This window comes from Salvelinus alpinus, chromosome 25, assembly GCF_045679555.1.
Source record: "Salvelinus alpinus chromosome 25, SLU_Salpinus.1, whole genome shotgun sequence".
In the NCBI taxonomy this organism is placed as follows: Eukaryota; Metazoa; Chordata; class Actinopteri; order Salmoniformes; family Salmonidae; genus Salvelinus; species Salvelinus alpinus.
The window spans coordinates 34,218,667-34,242,432 of NC_092110.1; the positions used below are offsets into that span (position 1 = coordinate 34,218,667).

At 38.4% G+C, this 23,766-nt stretch overlaps 1 protein-coding gene across 1 annotated transcript in view; it reads left to right on the forward strand.

Moving 5' to 3' along the window:
- htr1d (5-hydroxytryptamine (serotonin) receptor 1D, G protein-coupled) overlaps positions 1 to 22,350 on the forward strand; it is a 41,473-nt gene extending 19,123 nt beyond the window's left edge. The window contains exon 2 of the mRNA XM_071366589.1: positions 19,623 to 22,350. Coding sequence (XP_071222690.1) covers positions 20,599 to 21,759 — 1,161 coding nt within the window. The 5' untranslated portion in view covers positions 19,623 to 20,598 and the 3' untranslated portion in view covers positions 21,760 to 22,350. The remainder of the gene's footprint in view (positions 1 to 19,622) is intronic.
- Positions 22,351 to 23,766: the final 1,416 nt, after the last annotated feature.

A 23,766-nucleotide genomic window follows, 5' to 3' on the forward strand; every position in this document is an offset into this window, starting at 1 on the left:
TTCACTGCCTCATTAAGGTGTCCAGTTGAGCTTATTTTTAAACCTAAGTAATTGTAGTGTGTGCAGTACTCTATATATTTTGTACCAATTGAGAACTTTGGTCTAATTCCCTGAGATCTGGATCTTCTCTGGAAAATCATTATTTTAGTATTTTTGGGGTTTACTGCCAGGGCCCAGGTCTGGCAGTACTGCTCTAGCAGATCCAGGCTCTGCTGTAGGCCATGTGCTGTGGGTGACAGCAGGCATAGGTCATCTGCGAAGAGTAGGCATTTAACCTCTGAATTATGGAGACTAACACCAGGGGCTGAGGATTTTTCTAGAATAGTGGCCAATTCGTTGATGTAAATATTGAACAGTGCAGGGCTCAGATTACAACCCTGACGAAGGCCCCGCCCCTGGTTAAAGAATTCTGTTATTTTCTTGCCAATTTTAATGCTGCACGTATTGCCAGTATACATTGATTTAATTATGTCATATGTTTTACCCCCTACACCACTTTCAATAACTTTGTAGAACAGTCCTGTATGCCAAATAGAATCAAATGCTTTTTGGAAGTCGATAAAGCAAGTGTATATTTTTTGGTATTTTTTTGGTGGACATGTTTACCTATCAGGGTGTGTAGGGTGTAAATATGATCGGTCGTGCGATGTTTTGGTATAAATCCAATTTGGCTTTTACTCAAGACATTGTGCTTATTAAGGAAGTTTAGAACTCTTACATTTATAATACTACAGAAAACCTTCCCCAGGTTACTGTTCACACAAATGCCTCTGTAATTGTTAGGGTCAAATTTGTCTCCGTTTTTAAAGATTGGGGTTATGAGTCCTTGATTCCAGATGTCAGGGAAATAACCTACACTCAGGATCAAATTAAACAGTTTTAATATTGCCAATTGAATTTTTTTTCTCTCTCTCTTTCTATGTCTCTCTCACTCTCTTGTATGTTCTCTCTCTCTCTCTCTCTCTCTCTCTCTCTCTCTCTCTCTCTCTCTCTCTCTCTCTCTCTCTCTCTCTCTCTCTCTCTCTCTCTCTCTCTCTCTCTCTCTCTCTCTCTCTCTCTCTCTCTCTCTCTCTCTCTCTCTCTCTCACTCTCTCTCTCAATTCAATTCAATTCAATTCAAGGGGCTTTATTGGCATGGGAAACATGTGTTAACATTGCCAAAGCAAGTGAGGTAGATAATACACAAAAGTGAAATAAACAATACAAATTAACAGTAAACATTACACATACAGAAGTTTCAAAACAAGAAAGACATTACAAATGTCATATTATATATATACAGTGTTGTAACAATGTACAAATGGTTAAAGCACACAAGTTAAAATAAATAAGCATAAATATGGGTTGTATTTACAATGGTGTTTGTTCTTCACTGGTTGCCCTTTTCTTGTGGCAACAGGTCACAAATCTTGCTGCTGTGATGGCACACTGTGGAATTTCACCCAGTAGATATGGGAGTTTATCAAAATTGGATTTGTTTTCAAATTCTTTGTGGATCTGTGTAATCTGAGGGAAATATGTCTCTCTAATATGGTCATACATTGGGCAGGAGGTTAGGAAGTGCAGCTCAGTTTCCACCTCATTTTGTGGGCAGTGAGCACATAGCCTGTCTTCTCTTGAGAGCCATGTCTGCCTACGGCGGCCTTTCTCAATAGCAAGGCTATGCTCACCGAGTCTGTACATAGTCAAAGCTTTCCTTAAGTTTGGGTCAGTCACAGTGGTCAGGTATTCTGCCACTGTGTACTCTCTGTTTAGGGCCAAATAGCATTCTAGTTTGCTCTGTTTTTTTGTTAATTCTTTCCAATGTGTCAAGTAATTATCTTTTTGTTTTCTCATGATTTGGTTGGGTCTCTCTCTCTGTGTGTCTCTCACAGCACACATCTTTCTCTTTTATGTGGGAATACCTGGTTTTCTATGCAATAAAAGCCTTACTGCCGTAGACTACACTGTAGGAGACTATACTGTAGTAGGCTAATAACGTAGTAGGCTATACTGTAGTAGACTAAACTGTAGTAGACTATACTATACTCTAGTATATTTTACTGTAGCAGGCTAAACTCTAGTAGGCTATACTATCGTAGACTATACTATAATGTAGTAGACTATACTGTAGTAGACTATACTGTAGAAGACTACACTATAGTAGACCATATTGCAGTAGACTATACTATACTTCAGTAGACTATACTGTAGCAGACACTACTGTAGCACACTATACTATACTGTGATATATTATACTGTAGAAGGCTATACTGCAGGAGGCTAAACTTTTCTAGGCTATACTGTAGTATACTGTACTGTATTAGACTATACTGTAGTAGTTTATACTATAGTATATTATACTACAGTGTATTACACTATAGTATATTATACTATCGTATGATATACTGTAGTATACTATACTGTAGCAGACTATACTAATATGTAGTAGACCAAACTGTGGTACGCTATACTGTAGTAGAAAATACTGTGGTGGAATATACTGTAGTATACTATACTGGAATAGGCTATACCGTTGTAGACTATACTGTATTAGACTATACTGCACCGTAGTAGACTATACTGTATTAGACTATACTATACTTATGTGGCACATACTGTAGTACACTATACCGTGTTAGACCATACTATACTTCAGTAGGCTATACTGTTGTAGGCTATAGTGTAGTAGACTATATTGTATAAGACTATGCTATACTTTGGTAGACTATACTGTAGCAGGCTATACTGTAGTAGACTATACAATACCGTAGTAGATTATGATATAGTAGCATATACTATAGTAGGCTATACTGTAGCAGACTATACTGTATTAGACTATGCTGTACTGTAGTAGACTATACTGTATTAGACTATATTATACTTCAGTCATCTATATTGTAGAATGCTATACTTTAGTAGACTATACTGTATTAGACTATACTATACTTCACTGGCACATACTGTAGTAGACTATACTGTTTTAGACTATACTGTATTAGACTATACTATACTTCAGTAGGCTATACTGTTGTAGGCTATAGTGTAGTAGACTATATTGTATAAGGCTATACTGTACATCGGTAGACTATACTGCAGTAGGCTATGCTGTAGTAGACTATACCATACTGTAGTAGATGATGATATAGTAGCCTATACTGTATTAGGCTATACTGTAGTAGACTAAACTGTACTAGACTATACTGTAGTAGACCATATTGCAGTAGTCTATACTATACTTCAGTAGACAATACTGTAGTAGACTATACTGTAGCACACTGTACTTTACTGTACAGTCGTGGCCACAAGTTTTGAGAATGACACAAATAATTGATTTTCACAAAGTCTGCTGCCTCAGTTTGTATGATGGCAATTTGCATATACTCCAGAATGTTATGAAGAGTGATCAGATGAATTGCATTTAATTGCAAAGTCCCTCGTTGCCATGCAAATTAACTGAATCCCAAAACAACATTTCCACTGCACTTCAGCCCTGCCACAAAAGGACCAGCTGACATCATGTTAGTGATTCCTTCGTTAACCCAGGTGTGAGTGTTGACGAGGACAAGGCTGGAGATCACTCTGTCATGCTGATTTGAGTTTGAATAACAGACTGGAAGCTTCAAAAGGAGGGTGGTGCTTGGAATCATTGTTCTTCCTCTGTCAAGCACGGTTACCTGCAAGGAAACACGTGCCGTCATCATTGATTTGCACAAAAATGGCTTCACAGGCAAGGATATTGCTGCCAGTAAGATTGCACCTAAATGAACCATTTATCGGATCATCAAGAACTTCAAGGAGAGCGGTTCAATTGTTGTGAAGAAGGCTTCAGGGCGCCTAAGAAAGTCCAGCAAGCCATTACAGAGCTTGCTCAGGAATGGCAGCAGACAGGTGTGAGTGCATCTGCACGCACAGGGAGGTGAAGACTTTTGGAGGATGGCCTGGTGTCAAGAAGGGCAGCAAAGAAGCCACTTCTCTCCAGGAAAAACATCAGGGACAGACTGATGTTCTGCTAAAGGAACAGGGATTGGACTGCTGAGGACTGGGGTAAAGTCATTTTCTCTGATGAATCCCCTTTCCGATTGTTTGGTGCATCCGGAAAAAAGCTTGTCCGGAGAAGACAAGGTGAGCGCTACCATCAGTCCTGTGTCATGCCAACAGTAAAGCATCCTGAGACCATTCATGTATGGGATTGCTTCTCAGCCAAGGGAGTGGGCTCACTCACAATTTTGCCTAAGAACACAGCCATGAATAAAGAATGGTACTAACACATCCTCCGAGAGCAACTTCTCCCAACCATCCAGGAACAGTTTGGTGACGAACAATGCCTTTTCCAGCATGATGGAGCACCTTGCCATGAGGCAAAAGTGATAACTAAGTGGCTCGGGGAACAAAACATCGATATTTTGGGTCCATGGCCAGGAAACCCCCCAGACCTTAATCCCATTGAGAACTTGTGGTCAATCCTCAAGAGGCGGGTGGACAAACAAAAACCCACAAATTCTGACAAACTCCAAGCATTGATTATGCAAGAATAAACTGCCATCAGTCAGGATGTGGCCCAGAAGTTAATTGACAGCATGCCAGGGCGGATTGCAGAGGTCTTGAAAAGAAGGGTCAACACTGCAAATATTGACTATTTTCATCAACTTCATGTATTGTCAATAAAAGCCTTTGACACTTATGAAATGATTGTAATTATTCTTCAGTACTCCATAGTAACATCTGACAAAAATATCTAAAGACACTGAAGCAGCAAACTTTGTGAAAATTTATATTTGTGTCATTCTCAAAACCTTTGGCAATGACTGTAGTATAGTATACTGTAGAATGCTATACTGTAGTATACAAAACTGTTTTAGGCTATACTGTAGCAGACTATAGCATAGTAGACTATACTGCAGTAGTTTATACTATAGTATATTATACTATAGTAGGGTATACTGTAGTTGACTAAACTGTAGTAGACTAAACTCTAGTATACTATACTATGCTGTAGTAGATGCTACTGTAGAATGCTATACTATAACATACTATACTGTAGTAGACTATACTGTGGCAGACTATACTATAATGTAGTAGACTAAACTGTAGTAGGCTATACTGTAGCAGGCTATACTGTAGTAGAAAATAATGTAGGGGAATATACTGTAGTATACTATACTGGAATAGGCTATAGTGTAGTAGGCTATACTGTAGTAGACTATACTGTAGTAGACTATACTGTATTAGACTATACTGTACTGCAGTAGACTATACTGTATTAGACTATTCTATACTTCAGTAGACTGTACTGTAGAATGCTATACTTTCGTAGACTATACTGTATTAGACTAGACTATACTATACTTCAGTGGCATATACTGTAGTAGACTATACTGTATTAGACTATACTATCCTTCAGAAGACTATACTGTAGTAGACTATACCATACCGCAGTAGATTATGCTATAGTAGCCTATACTGTAGTAGGATATACTGTAGTAGACTATACCATACTGTAGTAGATTATACTATAGTAGACTATACTGTAGTAGTCTATATGAAACTGTAGTAGGTATACTATAGTAGGCTATACTATAGTAGTGTACATTATACTGTAGCAGGCTATACTGTAGTATACTAAACTGTAGTAGACTATACTGTAGTAGATTATACCATACTATAGTAGAGTATACTGTAGTAGGCTATAGTAGACTATACTGTAGTATATACATATGTAGTGGGCTATACTGTAGTGGGCGATATTGTAATATACTATAATGTTGTACACTATACTATTGTAGACTATACTGTAGTAGACTGTACTGTTGTCGAATATACTGTAGTAGACTATACTGTAGTAGACCATACTGTAGTAGACTGTACTGTAGTAGGCTATACTATACTGTAGTGTATTATTCTCTAGTAGGCTACATTGTAATAGACTATACTGTTGTAGACTATACTGTAGTAGACTATACTGTAACATATTATACTATAGTAGGCTATACTGTAGTAGGCTACACTTCAGTAGGTTATACTGTAGTAGACTATACTGTAGTAGGCTATACTGTAGTAGGCTATACTTCAGTAGGCTATACTGTAGTAGACAATTCTGTATTAGACTATACTATACCTTAGTAGCATATACTATAGTCGGATATACTGTATTAGACTATACTGTGTTGGACACTACTATACTTCAGTAGACTATACTATAATAGGCTATACTGTAGTACACTATACCATACTGTAGTAGATTATGATATAGTAGCCTATACTGTAGTAGATTATACTGTAGTAGACTATACTGTAGTAGACTATACTGTAGTAGACCATACTGTAGTAGACTATACTGTAGTTGGCTAAAACTATAATGTGGTAGATTATACTGTAGTGGGCTATAGTAGACTATACCATACTGTAGTATATTATTCTGAAGTAGGCTATACTGTAGTATGCTATATTATTATCGACTATACTGTAGTAGACTATACTGTAGTAGACTATACTGTAGTAGGATATACTGTAGTAGACACTACTGTAGTAAGCTATACTGTGGCAGGCTACACTGTAGTAGACTATACTGTACTAGACTATACTGTGGTGGACTGCACTATACTTCAGTAGACTATACTGAAGTAGGCAAAACATTTGTAGACTATACCATACTGTAGTAGATTACACTATCGTAGAATATACTGTAGTAGACTATACTGTAGTAGACTACACTGTAGTAGATTATACAATACTATAGCAGATTATACTATAGTAGGCTATAGTAGACTACTATACTGTAGTATATAATTTTGTAGTAGGCTATACTGTAGTAGGCTATATTGTGATATAGTATAGTGTACACCGTTATAGTCTAGGTGGCTATACTGTAGTAAACACTACTGCAGCAGTCTATTATGTAGTAGACTATACCATAATGTAGTATACTATACTATATTTGACTATACTGTAGTATACTATACTGCCATGTAGTATAGTATACTGTGGTAGGCTATACTGGCGTAGGCTATACTATATTGGACTATACTTTTGTTGAATGTGCTGTAGTAGACCATACTGTAGTGACCATACTGTGGTAGACTATACTGTAGTAGAATATATTATTATAGACTATACTGTAGTAGACTATACTTTAGTATATTATACTGTTGCAGGCTATACTATAGTAGTCTATACTATAGTTGACTATGCTGTAGTAGACTATACTGTAGTAGACTATACTGTAGTAGACCATACTGTGGTAGACTATACTGTAGTAGGCTAAAACTATACTGTGGTAGATTATACTGCAGTAGGCTATAGTAGACTATACCATACTGTAGTATATTATACTGTAGTAGAATATACTGTAGTACACTGTAGTGTATTCAAATATAATGTAGTAGTCCATACTGTTGTAGACTATAATGTAGTTGAATATACTGTCGTATTCTATTCTGTAGTAGATTATACTGCAGTAGACTGCAATGTAGTATGTTATACTATAGTAGGCTATACTGTAGTGGGCTATACTGTAGTGGACTATACTGTAGTAGAGTATGCTGTTGTAGACTATACTGTAGTAGACTATAGTGTTATAGGCTATACTATAGTATACTCTACTATAATAGGCAATGCTGTAGTAGATTAAACTGCAGTAGGCTATACTGTAGGAGACTATACTGTAGTAGACTATACTGTAGTAGGCTATTATGTAGTAGACTAAAATGTAGTAGGCTATACTGTAGTAGAATGTACTGTAGTAGACTATACTGTAGTAGGCTATTATGTAGTAGACTAAAATGTAGTAGGCTATACTGTAGTAGAATATACTGTAGTAGACTATACTGTATTAGACTATAATATACTTATGTAGACTATACTGTGGTAGGCTATACTTTAGTGGACTATAATGTAGACTAACTGGACAGTTCTATCTCAATCTCTTAATTCATTGACTCTATCATGGACACTCTAACAGACAGTTGTGGCTGCTTTGTGTGATGTATTGTTGTCTCTACCTTCTTGACCTTTGTGCTGTTGACTTTGCCCAATAATGTTTGTACCATGTTTTTGTGCTGCTACCATGTTGTGGTCCTACCATGTTGTTGTCATGCTGTGTTGTCATGTGTTGCTGCCTTGTTATGTTGTTGTCTTCGGTCTCACTTTATGTAGTGTTGTGTCTCTGTTGCTGTTATGTGTGTTTTGTCCTATATTTAAATTGTATTTATTTTTTAAATCCCAGGCCCCCGTCCCGCAGGAGGCCTTTTGCCTTTTGTGTAGGCCATCATTGTAAATAAGAATTTATTCTTAACTGACGTGCCTAGTTAATTAATGGTAAAAAAATAAATAAAAAACTTTATTCGACTATACTATACTTCAGTAGACTATATTGTATAAGACTATACTATATGTAGTAGACTATATTGTATAAGACTATACTATACTGTAGTAGGCTAAACTATACTGTAGTAGATTATACTGTCGTAGGCTATAGGAAACTATACTATACTGTAGTATATTATTCTGTAGTACTATAGTGTAGTAGACTATAACATACTATAGATGATTATACGTTAGTAGAATATACTGTAGTAGACTATGATGTATTAAATTACAATGTAGTAGATTATACTGTTGTAGACTATAATGTAGTTGAATATACTGTCGTACTCTATACTGCAGTAGACTATGCTGTAGTAGACTATACAGTAGTAGACTATACTATATTTCAGTAGACTATACTGTAGTAGAATATATTGTGGTGGACTATACCATACTGTAGTAAATTATACAATCGTAGAATATGCTGTGGTAATCTATACTGTAGTAGACTATACAATACTGTACTAGACTGTACTATACTGTAGTAGACTATACTGGTGTAGACTATACAGTATAGTATATACAGTAGTAGACCACTGTGTATGATATACTGTAGTAGGCTTTACTGAAGTAGGCTATGCTGTAGTAGACTTTCCTATACTGTGTTAGACTATAGTGTAGTGGACTATAGTGTAGTAGATTGTACTATAGTAGACTATACTGCCGTAGGCTATACTGTAGTAGACTTTACTGTAGTAGATTATACTGTAGTTGACTACTACACTTCAGTAGACTATACTGTAGTAGGCTATACTATAGTAGACTTTACCATACTGTAGTAGATTACACTGTACTGTAGTAGATTATACTGTAGTAGACTATACTGTAAAAGACTATACTGAAGTAGACTTTACTGTAGTAGGCTATACTATAGTAGACGTACTACACTTTAGTAGATTATACTGTAGTAGGCTATACTGTAGTAGGCTATACTATACTAGACTATACTATAGGGTAGTATAGTTTACCTTAATAGGCTATACTGTAGTGTATTTTACTGTAGTTGGCTATAATGTAGTAGGCTATACCGTAGTGTACTAAACTGTAGTAGCCTATATTGAAATGAATGTACTCTCTTAGACTATACTGTAGTAGACTATACTGTAATAGGCTTCACTATAGTATATCATACTATAGTAGGCTATACCGTAGTAGACTGTACTATAGTAGGCTATGCTCTACTATGATATACTGTAGTAGGTTATACTGTAGTAGAATATACTTCACTAGACTATCCTGTAGTAGTCTATATTGTAGTAGACTATACCATCCTGTGGTGTATTATGCTATAGTAGATTATAGTGTATTAGACTATAGTGTTGTAGAGTATTCCAAACTATAGTAGACTATACTGTAGTCGACTATACCGTAGTAGACTATAGTGTGTTATATTATACTGTAGTAGACTATACTGTAGAAGGTCATACAGTAGTAGGCTGTACTGTATTAGACTATACCTTACTGTAGTAGATTATGATATAGTAGAATATACTGTAGTAGGCTATACGGTAGTAGACTAAACTGTCGTAGACTATACTGTAGTAGACCATACTGTAGTAGAATATACTGTAGTTGGCTAAACTATACTGTGGCAGTTTATTCTATAGTAGGCTATAGTAGACATTACTATACTGTAGTATAGTATTCTGTAGCAGGCTATACTGTAGTAGGCTATATTGCAATAGCCTATACTGTTGCAGACTGTACTGTAGTTAAATATACTATCGTATTCTATACTTCAGTAGACTTTACTGTAGTATAGTATACAGTAGTAGACTATACTATAACTCAGTAGACTATACTGTAGTAGAGTATACTGTGGTAGAAGATACCATACTGTAGTATATTAGTAGTACAATACTGTAGTATATTGTACTATAGCAGGCTATACTGTACTATGGTAGATTATACTGTTGTAGACTATACTGCAGTAGACTGCAGTGTATTCAATTACAATGTAGTAGACTATACTGGTGTAGACTATACTGTAGTTAAATATACTATCTTATTCTATACTGCAGTAGACTTTGCTGTAGTAGACTATAAAGTAGTAGACTATACTATAATTCAGTAGACTATAATGTAGTAGAATATACTGTGGTAGAAGATACCATACTGTAGTAAAATGTACAATAGTAGGCTATGCTGTGGTAAACTATAATGTAGTAGACTGCACTGTAGTTTACTATACTGTAGTAGTATGTAATATTGCATGTTTTACTATAGTAGACAATACTGTAGTAGACTATACTATTCTGTAGTAGATTATACTGTATTAGGCTCCCCTGCAGTAGACTATGCTGTTGTAGACTATGCTGCAGAAGACTATACTGTAGTAGACTATACTGTACTGTAGTAGATTATCTGTAGTAGGCTATACTATAGTAAAATATACTATACTGTAGTAAATTATACTGTATTAGGCTGTAATGTAGTATGCTATACTGTAGCAGACTAAACTGTAGTAGCCTATACTGTTGTGGAATATAATTTCGTAGACTATACTGTAGTAGACTATACTGTAGTAGGCTATACTCTAGTAGGCTATACTATAGTAGACGTACTACAATTTGGTAGGTTTTTACTGTAGCAGTCTATACTGTAGTATGCTGTACTATAGTAGACTATACAATACTGCAGTATATTATACTGTAATAATACTGCAGTAGGCTACACTGGGGTATACTAAACTGCGGTAAGCTATATTGTAATGAATATACTATCTTAGACTATACTGTAGTGGACTATACTGTAGTAGGCTATACCATAGTATAGTATACTATTGTAGGCTATAATGTAGTAGACTGTACTGTAGTAGGCTATAATGTACTATAATATACTGTGGTAGATTATACTGTTTTAGACTATGCTTTAGTAGCCTATACTGTAGCAGTCTATATTGTAGTAGACTATACCATACTGTGGTGGATTATACTATAGTAGACTATAGTGTAATAGACTATAATGTAGTAGACTGTTCCATACTATTGTAGATTATATTGTACTAGACTATACCATAGTAGACTATATTGTATAAAATTATACTGTAGTAGATTATACTTTAGTACACTATACTGTATTTGAATATACTGTAGTACGCTATACTGTTGTAGACTACATATAGTAGTGGAATATCATATTATTCAGTAGGCTAAACTGTAGTTTGACTATACCATACTGTAGTAGATTATACTATCGTAGACAATACTGTAGTAGACTATACTATACTGTAGTAGATTATACTGTAGTAGACTATAATGTAGTAGTGTGTACTGTAGTAGACTATACTCTAGTAGGCTGTACTATACTGTAGTATATTATACTGTATTAGGCTATACTGTAGTGTGCTATACTGTAGTATGTTATTCTGTTTTAGGCTATACTGTACTATGCAACCATGTGGTATACTAAACTGTAGTAGGCTATATTGTAGTAGAATATACTTTAGGCGACTATACTGTTGTAGACTGTACTACGCTGTAGTAGTGTATACTGTAGTAGGCTATACTGTCGTAGGCTATACTATCATAGCCTATACTATTCTGTAGTATATTATACGGTAGTTGGCTACAGTGTAGTAGAATAGAGTGTGTTATATTATAATGTAGTAGACTTTACGGTAGTAGACTATACTATACTGTAGTAGATTATCTGTAGTAGGCTAAACTGTAGTAGGCTATACCATGGTAGACTATACTATACTGTAGTATATTATACTGTAATATGCTATCCTGTAGTATGCTATACTGTAGTGGACGTGAATGTTGTAGGCTGTACTGTAGTATACTATACTGTAGTAAACTATACTGTAGTAGACCATACTGTAGTATACTATATTGTAGTAGGTTATACTATATTGTAGTAGATTATACTGTAGTAGGCTATAATAGACTATAGTAGACTATACTATAGTATATAATACTGTAGTAGACTATACTGTAGTATACTATAGTGTATTAGACTATACTGGAGCCCCCCAGGGGTGCGTGCTCAGTCCCCTCCAGTATAGTCTACTACAGTATGGTCTACTACAGTATGGTCTACTACAGTATGGTCTACTACAGTATAGTCTACTACAGTATAGCCTATTACAGCATAGATTATGCTGTTGTAGACTATACTGTAGTATACTATAGTGTATTTGATTATACTGTAGTAGACTACTGTAGTAACCTATACCTAATTTGAAGATACTGTAGTAGGCTATACAGTAGTAGAATATACTATAATTCAGTACACTACAATGATGTAGAATATACTGTAGTAGACTATACCATACTGTAGTAAATTATACTTGAGTAGGCTATACTGTAGTAGACTATACTGTAGTACACTATACTATACTACAGTAGACTATACTGCAGTAGTATATAATGTAGTAGAATGTACCAAAATGTGATAGATAGTAGACTATCATAGACTATAATTTATTGCACTATAGTGTAATAGACTATACCATATTATAGTAGATTATACTGTAGTAGACTATACTGTAGTATACTATAGTGTATTACATTATAATGTAGTAGACTTTACTGTTGTAGACTATACTGTAGTTGAATATGCTGTAGTATTCTTTACTGTAGTAGACTATACTGTAGTAGACTATATAGTAGTAGACTATACTATAATTCAGTAGACTATACTGTAGTAGAATATACTGTGGTATACTATACCATACTGTTGTAAATTATACTGTGGTAGGCTGTACTGTAGTAGACTATATTACACTGTAGTAGACTTTACTATACTGTTGTTGACTGTACAGTAGTAGACCATACTGTAGTAGACTATACTGTAGTATGCTATACTCCAGTAGACTATACTGTATTAGATTTTACTATACTATAGTAGAGTATCTGTAGTGGGCCATACTGTAGTAGGCTATACTATAGTAGACAATACTGTAGTATGATATACTGCAGTAGACTATACTGTAGTAGATTGTACTATACTATAGTATAATATTCTGTATTAAACTATACTGTAGTAGACTAGAATATTGTTGGCTATGCTGTAGTAGATTATACTGTAGTATGCTATACTGTAGTAGGCTATGCTGTAGTAGAATATACTGTAGTAAACTATACTGTAGCAAGCTGTTTTATGGTGGACTATACTGTAGTAGGCTATTTTAAGGTAGACTATACTGTAGTAGATTATACTGTAGTAGACTATACTGCAGTAGAATATACTCTAGTGGGCTATACTGTAGTAGACTATACTGTAGTAGACTATACTGTAGTATATTATACTGTAGTAGGCTATACCGTAGTAGACTATACTGTACTCGACTATACTGCAGTGGAATATACTGTAGTAAACTATACTGTTTTAGACTATACTGTAGTAGACTATACTGTAGTAGACTATACTGTAGTAGACTACACTGCAGTAGAATATACTGTAGTAGACTATACTGTAGTAGGCTAGACTATAGTGGACTATGCTGCTGTAGACAATACTGTAGACCTGACAAGACTAAAGGACAGAGCTACCATCTTTAGTTGTAACCAGCTCAGAAGTCAGTGTTTTTATAGGTGACAGGTTTAAATCCCAGATAGGGATTTAAGGCTTTTGTGACTTATCATGGCGCTTAATAATATCTTAATTTTCTTCTCTGCAAAGCTCCTGTGAATCATGCTAATAACTTTATTCCATTATTTAAATTCCTCACAATCAAGGCAAAATGTAGGTTACCTAACTCATTGTACATCATGGCAACAGTGGGATGATAGCATTGTGAGTGCTAGGTTTAAGCCTCACCCACACAACTGAACCAAATTAAAACCTTGTACCTTTAGACCTGAGCCCTATTCTCCACATGGAAATTCTCTGCCCTCTAAATCCTTTAAATCCCTCTCAGTCACCGTTAATATTGGTTTTTGTGGTCTGTCTGGCCCCTAAAGCTCTCCGCTAAATGAATTACAGTGGAATCTCATCTCTCCAGATAAACTGTGCCCTGCCTTTGCTTCTGTTAGACGGGGCTTTATTCAGTTTGCCGAAGTAATTGAAAAGAGCAGAAAGCAACGTCCCTCCTAGATGTATCATAAGGCACTTCACCACCAAAACTGTCTCTATCTGACTCTGGCACAATGGACTCTTTAGCAGCGCCGGAGTCTCCATTTTTCCTCTGCCTTGTCTCGGGGTGACTGCGCTGAGAACTTATACAGTATGTCCAGCTCAATTAGTAGTAAATTGGGTTTAGACACCTTGAGAATTGATTGTATCTTGATACAAGACATTTTGTTGTTGTTTTTTCACCCTCTGTACAGAATCAAACAATATATATATATATATATTTACAATATATCAATATTTACAATATATAAAAGTATAAAGCAAATACCCTCCAAAGCAAAACATATGATATGCATCGTTGTAATTACTTAAAACTCTTGAGTGTCTATTTTGTCTGTGAAATGTCACATCACTTTGCATATGGGGAAAGACTCCCATAGTTCAAAGTGTAACATAGCGTTTTTTTTTAGCGTGCATTGATTTGAATCAGATCTCCATCTACACGTCCTCTCTGGAGTACGGCAGCCAACTTCCACCTCAGACTCATTGGCATCTCCATCTACACGTCCTCTCTGAAGTACGGCAGCCAACTTCCTCCTCAGACTCATTGGCATCTCCATCTACACGTCCTCTCTGAAGTACGGCAGCCAACTTCCACCTCAGACTCATTGGCATCTCCATCTACACGTCCTCTCTGAAGTACGGCAGCCAACTTCCACCTCAGACTCATTGGCATCTCCATCTACACGTCCTCTCTGAAGTACGGGAGCCAGTTTCCTCCTCAGACTCATTGGCATCTCCATCTACACGTCCTCTCTGAAGTACGGCAGCCAACTTCCTCCTCAGACTCATTGGCATCTCCATCTACACGTCCTCTCTGAAGTACAGCAGCCAACTTCCTCCTCAGACACATTGGCATCTCCATCTACACGTCCTCTCTGAAGTACAGCAGCCAGCTTCCTCCTCAGACTCATTGGCATCTCCATCTACACGTCCTCTCTGAAGTACAGCAGCCAACTTCCTCCTCAGACACATTGGCATCTCCATCTACACGTCCTCTCTGAAGTACGGGAGCCAGCTTCCTCCTCAGACTCATTGGCATCTCCATGGAGATTAGCTATAGAAATTAGGCATACATTATTAATAATTCTCTGACTTGCTAGAGATGTATGCTTAGACTATTTATTCCCACACACCTACACTTCTTGCAAACAGCAAGAGGCAAAAGATCTCTGCAAATTAATCCAAAATGCTTGTTATTTTGTCACACTATTATAAAACCGTAATCTCCTCTAGTGGCTACTTGTCAATCACCACTATTCTGCAAATGGAGGTGATTTACTGTGTCATATCAGGATGAAACATACACAGTTCAATCTCCCTGGGCTGTCATTTGGGACTGTGCAGGGATGTGCAACTGTGAAACGACAGGAGTAGACATACCTTAACACTCATTCAGCGCTCTAATTAAACAAACTGTCGGTGCCAAATCTCAACCACCTCGTCAGTGAAGTTCCATTCCTTATTTTCAGCCACGTTTCAAAACTGGTGGGGTCACAAAAACATGAAATTCTTTCTGGAAATAAACAACATGAAAAACTATAAGCTTTGAGTTATCACACGGGACTTGTTAATCCTAGCCCGTTACATTAATTTGATATTTCAAATCCCTCTCGTTCTTGTGATGAATGACTTTTGTTTTGTAGCCATATTGTTTTCTTTCAAAACCCACCAAATTAGAGGTATCCATTTTGCAGCTGGGTTATTTCAGGCATATTTGTTTTTGTATTTATTAAGGATCCCCATTGGCAGCAGCTACTCTTCCTGGGGTCCAGCAACATTAAGACAGATATATACAGTTTAAAATATTACATGACATTAAATTTCATAACACTTTACCCAGTACATTTAGTGTGTTCCCTCAGGCCACTACTCCACTATCACATATTTACAATACAACTTCCATGTCTACGTGTGTAGAGTGTGTGTCTTATCATGTGTGCCTCTTTACAGTCCCTGCTGTTCCATAAGGTGTTTTTTTATCTTTTTTAAAAGGCGATTCTACTGCTTGCATCAGTTACCTGATGTGGAAAAGAGTTTGATGTAGTCATGGCTCTATGTAGTACTGTGCGCCTCCAATAGTCTTTTCTTGACTTGAGGATTGAGAGGAGACCTTTGGTGGCATGTCTTGTGGGGTATGCATGGGTGTCTGAACTTAGTGCTAGTAGTAAAACAGACACCTCGGTGCATTAAGCATGTCAACACGTTTTACAAAAACAAGTAATGATGAAGTTTATCTCTCCTCAACTTTGAGCCATGAGAGATGTACATGCATATTATTAATGTTAGCTCTCCGTGTACATTTAAGGGCCAGCCATGCTGCCCTGTTCTGAGCCAATTGTAATTTTCCGAGGTTCCTCTTTGTGGCACTTGACCACAGTAGTCCAGGTGCGACAAAACTAGAGCCTGTAGGACCTGCCTTGTTGATAGTGTTGTAAAAAGGCAGAGCAGCGCTTTATTATGGACAGACTTCTGTCCATACAGCTACTGCTGTATTAAAAATGTTTTGACCATGACAGTTTACAATGTTACTCCAAGCATTTTAGTCACCTCAACTTGCTCAATTTCCACATTATTAATTACCAGATTTAGTAGAGGTTTATGGTTTAGTGAATGATTTGTCCCAAATACAATGCTTTTAGTTTTTGAAATATTTAGGACTAAGTTATTCTTTGCCAGCCATTCTGAAACTAACTGCAGCTCTTTGTTAAGTGTTACAGTGATTTAATTTGCGGTAGTAGCTGACGTGTATAGTGTTGAGTCATCCGCATACATAGCCACACTGGCTTTACTCAAGGCCAGTGTGGCTTGTGTGGCATGCCATTAGTAAAGATTGATAAAAGTAAGGGGCCTAGACAGCTGCCCTGGGGAATTCCGGATTCTACCTGGAGGTAGTGGTCTGTTAGACAGAACACAGGAGGGTGTTCTTTAATGGAAGCCTCTCCAACATAATCCACAATATAGCAGTGGGTGTAAAGCCATAATACATATGTTTTTCCAACAGCAGAATATGATCATTAATGTCAAAAGCCGCATTGAAGTCTTTAAATCATACATTTCTCTCAGCCAATCATCAGTCATTTGTGTAAGTGCTGTGCTTGTTGAATGTCCTCCCCTATAAGCATGCCGAAAGTCTGTTGTTAATTTGTTTACAGTAAAATAGCATTGTATCTGTTAAAACAATTTTTTTTCCCAAAGGTTTACTAAGGGTTGGTAACAGGCTGATTGGTCGGTGATTTGGGCCAGTAAAGGGGGCTTTACTATTCTTGGGTAGCGGAATTACTTTTGCTTCCCTCCAGGCCTGAGGGCACACACTTTCTAGTGGGCTTAGTTTGAAGATATGGCAAATAGGAGTGACAATATCGTCCGCTATTATCCTCAGTAGTTTTCCATCCAAGTTGTCAAATCCCGGGGGCTTGTCATTGTTGATAGACAACAATAATTTCCCCACTTCTTCCACACTCACTTCACGGAATTAATTTGACCAGTTTTACTTGGATGTGTAGAGTCAGCGTTTGTTGCTGGCATGTCATGCCTAAATTTGCTAATCTTGCCATTAAAAAAATCATTAAAGTAATTGGCAATATCAGTGGGTTTTGTGATGAATGAGCCATCTGATTCAATGAATGATGGAGCTGAGTTTGCCTTTTTGCACAAAATTGAATTTAAGGAGCTCCAAAGCTTTTTACTATCATTCTTTATCTCATTTATCTTTGTTTCATAGCGTAGTTTCTTATTCTTTTTATTCAGTTTAGTCACATGATTTCTCAATATGCAGTACATTTGCCAATCGGTTGTGCAGCCAGACTTATTTGACGTTCCTTTTGCCTCATCCCTCTAAACTAAACAATTTTTCAATTCCTCATCAATCCACGGGGATTTAACAGTTTTTACAGTCATTTTCTTAATGGGTGCATGCTTATTAGTAACTGGAATAAGCAATTTAAAAAATGTGCCAAGTACAGTGTCTGGTTGCTCCTCATTACCCACCACAGACCAACAAATATTGTTTACATCAACAACATAGTAATCACTACAAAACTTATTGTATGACCTCACCATATTTTCAATGATCAGCATGCATAGGGTCTGACGGGTTGTGTTCACCTGAGAGACCCGGATTAAATGGTGTCATGTCATCAACCTGTCAGTTCTAGTCCCTCATGCATCCTAGTGGTTCCCTCTATTGGAGCCTTTATGAGACAGGCACTTAGTGGCATGTCGCCCTGTGTCAGTGGCAGTGGCTATTAAATGTAATAATTTGAATCAAATAATCCATGTATTAAAATCCTCTTGAATATGCAAAACAATCTAAGGACTTGGCATATCTGATGTTAAATGTCAAAATTATATCCAGATGTAAACAAATGCTATATTTTTCCCCCAGGGATTACCACAGCAGGGGGGTTTTGTGTCCTGCTGAGTGCTTTCTCCTTCTGGGGTTCCCTCATTCAAAGCAAAGATTGTTGAGGGAGTGAGGAGTCTTAATAGCTTTTTTCTGTCATTTGCGGTTTCCTCAGCCAATGTCTTGCCATATAGATCTTCATTACAGAGAATAATGGATTAACCTTGTGACTTTATGTGTGCCAATAATTACGTTTTGCAATGTAAGGTACTGCGGGCAGGTGTACTGAGAGTAGTATGATATTTGCTGCTCCTCCCCCTCAATAACACATTTCTTTCAACTGGCAGTTGTGGACTTGGCCGGCACATTACCATTACATTAGGTACGATGCCTGTGATGCCCCAGTATTGAGCAGAGTGGTCATCGTTGTGCCGTAGGCGTTCCACGTATCATATCATGTATACCATAACCTGTCCACATCCTGTGCCTGTAAGAGCAATCAGTGGTTCTTTTGAAACGATAATCAGAAAGGTGATACAAGGTCCATCAATTTGCATTTCATTATGATATAGGCATATACGAGATGCCCTTCACATTACAGCCCTGCTCCTAAGATTGTAATATCAATCTTGCATGGATGCAATGGCTGAAATGAGGGTATAGGGATGTAGTTGGTAGAAATATGTCTCATAGCATGAGATTGCAGAGATGTCGAGGTCACGTATTGTTAATTCTTATGTGTATCACTGCATGTAGGATACTTTACGTAGGTGGGATTGTTGGCGGTTTGAAATGGTGACTCGTATGTATTTCTAATGCATACAATTTCTGTCTCTCTCTTTCCTCTTCTTAGGTTGTCATGCTGTAATAGAAGCCTGGAATAAGCTGTGCAGTACTATTCCCCTCTGGACCTCAAACCTCAATGCTTAACTGACCAACAAAGATTTGACAGGAAAAAAGTTAACACACACCGGAAATCAATACAGCACATGCTGTGCTTCGTCTCACTGGGAGTCTGCAAATGCCTTGGCCTTTATCGCATTGAGTTGAGAATTTCTATGGCGGAGACAAAAACATATGGCATGAAGAAGTGATATTGACTTGTTGTCCATGACTGGACCGGTTGAAAAGGACTCCCCACTTGATGTGGATCATGTTAACATTCTAGCTCACTCTCAACATCAACACGGCTGGACCGCCCAGGCTTTGACTCTGAAACCAAATTAAATAACCCCTGGTTCAGCTTTAAACTAGGACAGAGCGAGCCAACCCTGTGTATTACTATCATCTCTGAGTGTGGACTCACTGAGGGTTATTGAAGAGAATGAGACCATGAAAGCAGCAGTTGATAGGGAGTTGTGGTCTGGGGTGTTGTGCTCGGCCTGGCTGGAGTGGAGATAAGAGCTTGGGCGAGCGAGAAAGCAGAGGTTTGATGAGACCAGAGCAGAATACAAAGCAGCGTCTGCCGTCCCTCCGCTGGACTTCAGCGTCAAACCAATATTAGTGTGTCTACTGAAATAATAACGCCAACAGTTGTGCATTGAAAGGTACGAGTATAACCAAAATCTCTAATATGAAACTAAATAGCAGTCATCACTTTTGAGACGATCAAAACGGAGATAAACAAATAACCCAGTGTGTCTTCAAGACTGAAATAAGGAATAAAGGATCCATCACGTCCCATGGATACGTGTGACAACCAACAGTGACATCCATCGATGCAGCCCTCTTTACCATGCGGAGAAGACAAAGTGAATCGTTGGCTCTGATCGATTGAGGTGATGTGGCTCATCTAGACCTGGAACAAAGGGTTACAGGGGAACGGCGAGATGGATCAGGATAATAGCTCCGTTGATTCAATCTTCACCAATGCCACAGAGAGCCCCAAACCTTCAGAGGCACCCTGGGACGAGGCCATTCTCCTAGGTCTGCAGATCTTCCTGTCGGCCATCCTGGCCATCATCACCCTGGCCACCGTACTGTCCAACGCCTTTGTTATAGCCTCCATCTTCCTGACCCGGAAGCTACATACGCCAGCCAATTTTCTGATCGGCTCGCTGGCCGTGACAGACCTGCTGGTGTCCATCCTGGTCATGCCTATCAGCATCGTGTACACAGTGAGTAAGACTTGGTCCCTGGGGCAGATCGTCTGCGACATCTGGCTGTCATCAGACATCACCTTTTGCACCGCCTCCATCCTGCACCTGTGTGTCATCGCGCTGGACCGCTACTGGGCCATCACTGATGCCCTGGAGTACTCCAAGCGCCGGACGATGCGTCGAGCGGGCCTGATGATAGCGGTGGTGTGGGTGATCTCCATCTCTATCTCCATACCGCCGCTCTTCTGGAGGCAGGCCAAGGCCAACGAGGAAGTGATGGAGTGCCTGGTAAACACGGACCAGATCTCCTACACGCTCTACTCCACCTTTGGGGCCTTCTACGTGCCCACCGTGCTGCTGATCATCCTCTATGGCCGGATCTACGTGGCCGCCCGCTCGCGCATCTTCAAGACTCCGGTGTCGTCCGGCAAGCGTTTCACCACAGCCCATCTCATCCAGACTTCAGCCGGCTCCTCCCTCTGCTCCATCAACTCTTCCGCCTCCAACCAGGAGAGCCACCTGCAACCCGGAGGGGGAACCAGCGGAGGTGGAGGAGGAGGCAGAGGTGGGTCGCCTCTCTTCAATAGCGTGAAGGTGAAGCTGGCAGACAGCGTGCTGGAGAGGAAGCGTCTGTGCGCCGCTCGAGAGAAGAAGGCCACCAAGACGCTGGGCATCATCCTGGGAGCCTTCATCGTGTGCTGGCTGCCTTTCTTTGTGGGTACCCTGGTACTGGCCATTTGCAAAGAATGCTGGTTCCACCCAGTGCTCTTCGACGTGTTCACCTGGCTTGGCTATCTGAACTCGCTCATCAATCCCGTCATCTACACCGCCTTCAATGACGAGTTCAAACTGGCCTTCCACAAACTCATCAAGTTCAAGAGATGCTACTGAGGGAATGCGAGGATTGAACATTCAAAATTTAAATCCATAACCTAGTCTCTCGCCTATTCATAGAAACACTGTTGCATTAGTTCATGTTGTAAACACACATGCTCATTGTGTTTGGTCTCTGTACATTTTTCTGTACATTGTAACTTCATTGACCAGCTTATGAGGTGCCACAGCTCATTCAGATATTTCCTTAATACAGATGTATGCATGCATTTCTAAAAGAAGAGAGAGTAAAACATATTCAGACTACAAAACTCCTTATGAATGAGGGTTTGGGTTTGGATATTACAGACCCCAAAAGAACAGACTTTTCATACATTGAGACAAATTAATGAGACTACGCAGTATGAGACTGGGATCTCCTTTGGATGGTAGACATGAGGGGATTGATCCATGGATTATAACTGAGAAGCGGATTATAAACTCCCATCGTACTGGAAAAGCCATAGCATGTTGTCACAGAAATGTCACATTACAGAGGCTCATCGTCCATAACACGTCTGTGGTACAGTACAATAGAGAAATATATAAAGATGAAGTCTTACGCACTTTATGTGTATGCGTTTGTTTCTGTGTGGAGGAGTTGTCACCTTGCTCTGGGTGTGAGGGTGTGTGCGTGTGGGGGGTGGGGGGGGGTCCGTATTGAGTGTGTCAAGAACTGTAATGCTGCTGGGTTTTTCACGCTCAACAGTTTCCTGTGTGTAACAAGAATAGTCCACCACCCAAAGGACATCCAGCCAACTTGACACAGCTGTGGGAAACATTGGAGTCAACATGTGCCAGCATCCCTGTGGAATGCCTTGTAGATTCCATGCCCCAACGAATTGAGGCTGTTCTGAAGGCAATAGGGGGTGCAATTCAATATTAGGAAGGTGTTCCTAATGTTTTGTACACGCAGTGTATACATTTTTTAATAATACTATCTTTGAGAACTAACAATCTAACTAACAAAAGCGAGACAGTCACAGAGAATCAAACATTCCCAAAAGCAGTCATTCAGTACACATGCCCATTGATGTAGTTATTATGTTTGAGCAGAGGAACACAGCATTACCTATGACAAAATGCATAGAATTGCAGGAAATTCGCTTTAAACTCCAAGATGGTCTCTCAGCTCCATGCCAAACTGTGTAGAACTCCTGGAAAATATCTTCAAAACTGCAATATTTTCTCTCAGCTCAATGGAAAAATAGCCAAAAACTGCTTTACAACTGCAAAATTGTCTCTCTCCAACTGTGGGAAGGTCAAAATTATGAAACGGTCTACAAAATCTATTAATTTTAAAATGTTGATTACTTCTACTTGCCATTATCAACTGACCTGATGATAAGACGTGACTATTTATTTTTTGCTAAGATATGATGGGGGAGTCCCTGGGCAAGATTTTTATTTTTTATTTTTTTAATGCTCTAAGAGGCTGACTTCTCTGTGTAGGACACAGCATTTACCTTCGGATTGAACCTAAAAATGAATTATGGCCTCTTCCCTGTCAACATATTAATCTGCATGAGCTACTGTGAAGTTGTCATAATGAATCATTGATTCAACATGCAGGCTGTCTAGAACACATTTGTCAAATGCCTTACTGAAGAGGATTACAAATATGACATAGGATTGTTTCCATTGAGGCTTGGACATGTGTACCACTACTGTTTCTGTGATGTTAAAAACATCAGTGAGGGGAAGAGTTTATCATCCATTCCTCCAATTTGTCTCCTACAAAAAAATAGGCCTAAGCTCTTCAAATATTTAACTGTCCTTCACCATAAGAGAAAATGGTACTACTAGTACAGTACATGGGGTAACTGATGACAGCTGCGGTAAAGTGACCTTTGTCAGCCTTGCCAAATCTTTCACATCTATTCCTGACACCCTGGTTTGTGTTTATTATGACTGAAACTTGCCATGCCCGTAAATAACACTGTCAGAGTCATGACATGCTAAAGTGGGGTGGAAAAGGTCAGAAACGAGGTGATAAAGCGGACCGTGTCAGAAAGTTAGAATCAT